The 6,914-nt window shown below is 35.2% G+C and overlaps 1 protein-coding gene across 1 annotated transcript; it reads right to left on the reverse strand.

Moving 5' to 3' along the window:
* Positions 1-217: 217 nt before the first annotated feature.
* On the reverse strand, positions 218-6,561 carry LOC145668644 (uncharacterized). The gene is made up of 3 exons (XM_081736694.1): positions 5,995-6,561; positions 2,650-2,760; positions 218-772 (listed from the first exon to the last, which is right to left on the reverse strand). Exons 1-3 carry the CDS (start codon positions 6,402-6,404, stop codon positions 352-354), a joined length of 942 nt encoding a protein of 313 aa, XP_081592820.1. The 5' UTR covers positions 6,405-6,561; the 3' UTR covers positions 218-351.
* Between the last annotated feature and the right edge of the window lie 353 nt (positions 6,562-6,914).

Raw genomic sequence — 6,914 nt, forward strand, 5'->3', positions numbered from 1 at the left:
AAGACAAGGCTCACGTGAAATAGCAGCTTACTTCTAGTTGCGATCCATTTCAAGAAAATTCAGAATTAGTCTAGTTTGCACAAAATCCTTTTATGTGTGAATAAACGTCGTTGTGGCTATTGACAATGAATCAGTAACAATCCAGTATGAATTTAAACCTGTATAGCGATAACTAACTTTTAGGAGATACATGTAGTACCAGTTCTTCATAAACAATTTTATTTTAAAACAATACAGAGGTGGCATTGATAAATACTTATATAAACTAGTATATAGGTGTATAGTTTTGTGATTGTTCAAACCTATCAATCATAATTACACTATATAACTTTTTTTTTTTTTTTTTTTTTGTCATGTCGTAGTACCGGGTTTGGAAATTTTCTCTTCTAAATCAGTAAACGAAGTGAAATTAGCTGTATTCTCAAGCCATTTACACGTTGAACTTTGTTCGAGCAATTTCATTTTCTCAATAAATTCTTCCGGTACCTGACCAGACGATTTACAAGGAATATACTGCGTTTTCATACAAATCACATCATCCCAAAATTCTTTGGTCCACTTCAGAATATTTCTCTCCCTTAACAGTCTGTCCCTCTGATCCATCAATTTCAATTGCCGTTCCGAGATATGAGCCAAGTCCCGTTGCATTTTCTTGTTGTCTCTGCGTACTTTGGCTAAACGTTCAATCAGGAATGGACCAATCTGCTTAGTGGCCATATATCGCATTCTGTCAACTTCAATTCTGAACTTATCTTCCAGCTCTTTTCTTTCTCTGTAAAGAAACAAAATTTTAACTAAAAGGATTATATTGCCAGTTTTTTTTTATTTTTATTATTATTATTATTATTATTATTATTATTATTATTATTATTATTATTATTATTATTATTATTATTATTATTATTATTATTGAGATTCTTGTGACTGACTGGCAAATATACAGCCAGGGCAACATTTTAAAGTTACAATTCAGCTTAAAGTTTATATATGGTCGAAATTAAGATAAACAATTATATATTGTTACTATTACTAATATTTTTCGGTAGAAATTACTGTAACCGCCTGGTAAATATGCTGCCATGCCATCATTGTAAAATTAAAATTCACAAGTCGGTTTAACAGGTGGTTGAAATTCAGACAAACAATGATAAATTGTTATTATTGGTCGCTATATAAGATCAAGTGGATGACAGTACATTTTCTAATGATTCGTTGTACTTTCACAAACAATTCTGAAAAGTACTCTCCTCAAATTTGAGAAAAGTTTTAATAATAATAATAATAATAATAATAATAATAATAATAATAATAATAATAATAATAATAATAATAATAATAATAATAGTTTTGATTTTAAAGTAAGGACAGTCTGTGAATTCAATTTAAAATTGCTCATGCCTTACGGGTGAGTGCTCGCGCAGACATCTTGTGTGTACAATCAGACGCCATTTGAATTGGTGTCTGTCTATACGTTTTGTACTGTGGGGTTAAAATGTTTAAGAAAATCGAACGACTCACTGACTGTGGAATACCGTCAGTCATCCGATTCCTTACAGCTGGAAACATATGACATCTGCAAATCATCTTCGCCAGATACTGATGTATATGACAATATAATGAGTGACACTAAAGTGCGAAAATGAGTCAGATTGTTCAAAGAAGTTCATGAATAAGTCCATAACGATTCGCGCTCGGATTCTGAGGGAGGAATTTGATCATACGCCTTACAGTCCAGACCTTTAGCCTAACGTCTTATCGTTTACACACTAATGATGAGGTGCAATAAAATCGACCGTGAAGAACTGGCTATCATCACAGGCCAGAATTCTATGAGACGGGTATCCAAAAACTCGTGGTTCGTTACGTTAAATGTACAAACCACCATAGAAAAAATGTAAACTTGTAAGCCAAAATAAGTCAAAAAATAAGAGTTGTTTTGAACAATGTTTACTTGTATTGCAATTCGGATTTTAACATTTTTTTAAAAAAATGAGGTGCTTATTTTCGAAATAGAACATCTACCCCCTGGGATGACCAACTACGGGCCCCCGGATCTCATATCAGATGTAGATGCGACTAATGGTCATAGTGGAACGTACATGTTCTTTAAGAAATCTCACGTCGCACCAAGAAACTCACTTTTTACAACACATAGGAGGTATGCTCGGGCCTCGGATATATATGATGCTCAATACTGAAGGGACCAGCAACATGATGGATGACAGTTTCATTGCAATTCAATAGAGCGTTGCTCCCTTTCTTTGACACACGTAAACCTTTTGTCATACATTGTTGAGTTATTTCCCTATAACCAATGTGGGAAGGGATACAAATGTAGCCCTCTCAAAATCGGACGTAATTTTCGAAGCCATGTGAACACTCACAGTAGTCCCCCTACAAGTGAACACACGCCGCTTTCTAACTACCCCCCAAAACTTCTCAGATGTGTTCACACGTGCTGCTAGTGATCAACCTGAAACTACCTTTTATATTCTAACAACACTTTATATCACTCCCATCTACATAACTACCTACGAGTCACCTACGAGTCACCACTACATTTAATTATATTAAACTAATTAGTGTGGATTAGAAATTCATTTTTCATTTTTAAGTACCAAAGAGTATTTAAACAAATAAATTTCTTACCTTACAAATTCCTTCCGACGAGCTAGAATTTCTCTTTCATGTTCTTCGCTTAACCTAGCAATTTCTGACTCCAATTTCTGTATTTTCTCTGTCTGTTCAATTTCTAGCCTCCTACAAAGAAGAAAAATAATATCATAAAGGATATACTAATATTTAATTTATTATATGTATGTCTATCAATTGGTGTTTCGATACTTGACAAAAGCAGAGATCCTCCTGGGCGTTGTTTCTCAACTTTTTGAAGTCTAAAACTCTCCTCGAAGGATGCTAAACTTCACGAAATCCATTAAGTGGAAAGAAAATATGTGTGTTACACTACTGTAGAGACGAAAGTTCCTGTAACCAGAGGTTGAAATTAAATATTTTTGTTCTTGCGAAATGAGTATGAGTGTTGGCTCAGTGATGATTTTATGGTGAGCACGAGGAATGTGGAGTCTCCCCGCAGTTATACATCTTTCTGTTCATGTTCAATATGCGTTAGAAGTATTTCCGTGGTACTTTTCACTCCTCCCATTCAATGGAAGATTCCCCTATGATATGGTTGTACTTCTCCTTCTTTATGGGTATGATCAATTATGGTCCTTGAGTTAGACGGGTATGGTATGTTCAATGTTAAGCCGTAAAACAAACTACATCCAATATATTTTCATAGCTTAACAGTACAAACAATTTTCTATTGTCACATTTACATTTTATTTGATAGTCACATTAGCACTTGTCCTTTCTAACAGTTGCTTTCCTCTGTTTTTTGTTGTTTTTTTTTTCTTCCTTCCTACACGTGTTCATAACAATCAGGCAAGAATTGTTTCTATGGCAACAGCACGTTCAGCCAATTACAGTGGCTCATTTCTCTCGCTCTGCAATGGTAAACATTCCACCCTTTCCGCACGTTACTAATTTGAATATAAACAAATGCACATTGTTTTAGTCGAATGTCAACTTGAGTAGTGGACCTGCTGGGTATTGAGAGCATTCTTTGTAGTTCTCTTTTGTGTCATTTAATTTTATAAAACATATTTACTCGCTGTGAATAATTTCATGTTTTAATGCCCGGACGCAAAAGCTGGCAACACAGCATTGAGCACCACGTGCTTGCAACGAGCTGCCACAAAAAACAAGTAGTATCAATTGCAGTATAGCTCTTGAGCATAAAATTTAGTTCTCCATTAACGAGTCACTGTACAATCTTGTCAGAAGGAACCTGGTCTTTTTCCTCTCATCTACGTATTGTTATTCTCAAATGCAACTGAATCAAAGATATATGAATCTTGTTTTCTCAGCTGATATCATTCACTCCAAACCAATGTCCTGAGTACGGTTACAAGAACATTACCTTTAAAAAAGAGAAGGGAGGTATAATTTTTTTTTTAGATAAGGCTGTATATATTATACAAAAAAAATTAGAACTTCCCCGTGGATATATATGAAATTCGGAATATTTGGCTCGGGAGACACTGGATCAGTTTCCAGTGGGAATTTTAGGGGTTTTGGATCTCAAATTTCTCATATAGTCCCGGTGATGAAAAGTGGCCTTTAACTCCGAATCAACCACCCAACCAACAAAAAACAAGCAAATCAACTGATCAATATATATCTGTTGTATTTTTTTCACAGACACAAAACCACCTGATATTTCCCCCCATTAAGAATCTAACTACTATCATTTCTCTAATAGAACTTGATATATGATTTTCCTCCTTTAATAGTAGCAATCGTTGCAAATGGTCAGTAATGCAAATAACAGTGCACTCTCGAAATTAAAGCAGTAGAAAACAGAAGCCCATTATTGTCCTTCTTTCACCCTGCATTCTCGAAGTTGTTGATGATTGCAGCTTGTAATTCCCTAATGTGTGAAACTGAAATAATTACCTACGACAAGTAATTACGGACATAACGTATGAAAAGTGTGCAACTCCACAGGCAGCATGAAACTTATTACAAGACAGTCAGAAAACACATACATAATCAGTTAGTAGTTCGATGAAAGAAGGAGAATTTGGTGGTAAACACTAATTAGACAGCTTAAAACGAAAAGGCACAAGTAATGCTGGAGGGAACGAACATTTTAAAACAAAAATGACAACGGTTGTATCAATATTACAACACTCAGGGTTATTCTAGGGGGTAAAAGTGAGGGGGAATGAGGGAAGACGCCGTTACTCCACTTCCAAAAAAAATCTATGGCGTCCCTCCACTTCCTAAAAAATTACAATACAAAGATATACATGGGGGACGGCGTGACATCATGCTTGTCCCTACCTTTTTTAGATCCACTTATACCAATGGGTCATTCTAATTGTCAATCAGATGGAACATATATTTAAGAAACCGTAGCATGATGAATCGTCATTACGTATGTACTCGCAACACTAACTGTAGAGACCTCACAGTATTGGTACAAAATATTGAAATGCCAACCACATATGTAATTAGCTATTATTCAATTTTCTTATGAGCTGTAAGTGTTTATATATGTATTAAGGACTGTGATTAATTCATTATCGAAATCTTTCGTGTTTTACCATTCTTCCTCCAAAATATACACTGAGCCTTCTTATTTAAAGTACTTAGACAGGGCTATCTTGCTAATCAAGTAAGCAGTGGCAATATATAATGAAAGGATATAAACAAGGCGAGACACTGATAGTTATTACTTGTGTTATACTTAAGTTATTTTTGTTTGTCATTTCTATTAATGCAGTTCGAGACCATCTGTAATACACTCATCTTAGCACTAAAGATGGATGTAAAGGTGCACTAAGCATCTGCTATAGAAATAAAATTTGCTTTGCGAATATTTTATTTGTTTAATGTCGTTTACCATCAAACCACTGGCGGCCAAATTATATTACTAGACTTCATTCTAAACTCTAAGATTTAGTTGGAAACTGCTGACGTTGGCAAACACCTTCCCCGACATCAAAGATAAAACTGTCAATTAGTGATATGCAATAAAGGGCTGGATTAAGAATTAGGGATATTATGTACATTGAACCTGAGTAACTATGGATCATTACACAAATATTTGCTTGCGTTTGTTAATTAATATTATTTTATGTTGGTAAGTAAAATCGGAAGTAATTATGGTTAAAGTAATTTTACTTTTCCTCAGTGGAACTGAAGATTTCATTTCCCTCTTCTTCAAGGGCGCCCATCAGGGGGGCAAGGTGGGGAGCCCCCCCCTTCCTAAGAGTAAATTGTACTTGGGAATATTGAAAACCCAATAGAATTTTTTATATTAGTTACAGCAAAATTTGAAACTATATTTGAAACGTCGCTTATACTTGCCCCCCCCCCCTTGGAAACCACACTATGGGCGCCCTTGCTCCTCTTTGTTATTCTTACCTGAATGGATCAAGATCAAGTAATTTGAGCCTAGTTCTATCCATTTGAGATTCCAAATTAACAGCTTCTCTTTCCAAACCTTCTTTTTTGGCCTTCAGCTCTTTTACCTTTTCTGTTGCTTTGGTTTCTGCCTCCTGCATTTCCGCCCGCGTTTCCTCTCGCGCAACATTTAGTTCCCTCTGTATTTGATCCAATTTCTCTTGCAACAGTTTCAGGTGATATTGGCTGTCTTCTAGGTATTCTGCCGTTTCATCCTCGAGATCTTTGGTCCGCTCGCGAAGTTCTCTGGCATCTTTTCTCATCTGGCCGAGGGCTTCTGCTGCCACTTCTATCTCTTGCTCTAACCTTTCCTTCTTCTCCGGATCAATCGGAGGAGGCTCTCGGATTTTCTTATCCTTCTTCGGTGGCATTTTTCTTTTATAGCGCTAAACACAATAATACGGGCTTCGAAGATTATATAGATCAATCACTTGCGAAAATGAGCCGGTCACAGAAGTCGATTAATTCACTTAGTAGATTTGTTCTTTTCTAGATGATATCCGCACTTCAATCACATTCTTGTACTAGCAACAATGCAAGCATTTCCCAGGAAGAAATTCTCTTTTTTAAATAAAACTTACCATTGTTGTGTAAGTAAATACGTCAACTGGTAAAAAAAAAATGTTTAAATTTAAATTTCTAACAATTTGTTAAGAACATAGATACTAGTATGTTTAACGTTGTAATCCTTTCAAAATACTACCTTTTTTAGGTAAATTAGAGACTTTCAGTTAAGCAGATATTGCTTCATTGCTATTTATAGTTGGATTATGGTTGATACCTCGTTTTTATTTATTTATTTATTTTTACAATTTTAAGCCTCCTCACACATACACACACCTGGCTTAACGCACAGATCTCAAAATCAACCCAGAAATACT

Source organism: Thermobia domestica, chromosome 13 (assembly GCF_964235325.1).
Source record: "Thermobia domestica chromosome 13, izTheDome1.hap1.1, whole genome shotgun sequence".
In the NCBI taxonomy this organism is placed as follows: Eukaryota; Metazoa; Arthropoda; class Insecta; order Zygentoma; family Lepismatidae; genus Thermobia; species Thermobia domestica.

Bases quoted from the DNA above. Each gene is read 5' to 3' on its own strand.
- LOC145668644 (XM_081736694.1), bottom strand. From the start codon at position 6,404: ATGCCACCGAAGAAGGATAAGAAAATCCGAGAGCCTCCTCCGATTGAT. The intron at 2,761-5,994 runs GTAAGAATAACA...TCTTCTTTGTAG, and splicing joins CTTGATCTTGATCCATTCAG to GAGGCTAGAAATTGAACAGA. The intron at 773-2,649 runs GTAAGAAATTTA...GTTTCTTTACAG, and splicing joins CGTCGGAAGGAATTTGTAAG to AGAAAGAAAAGAGCTGGAAG.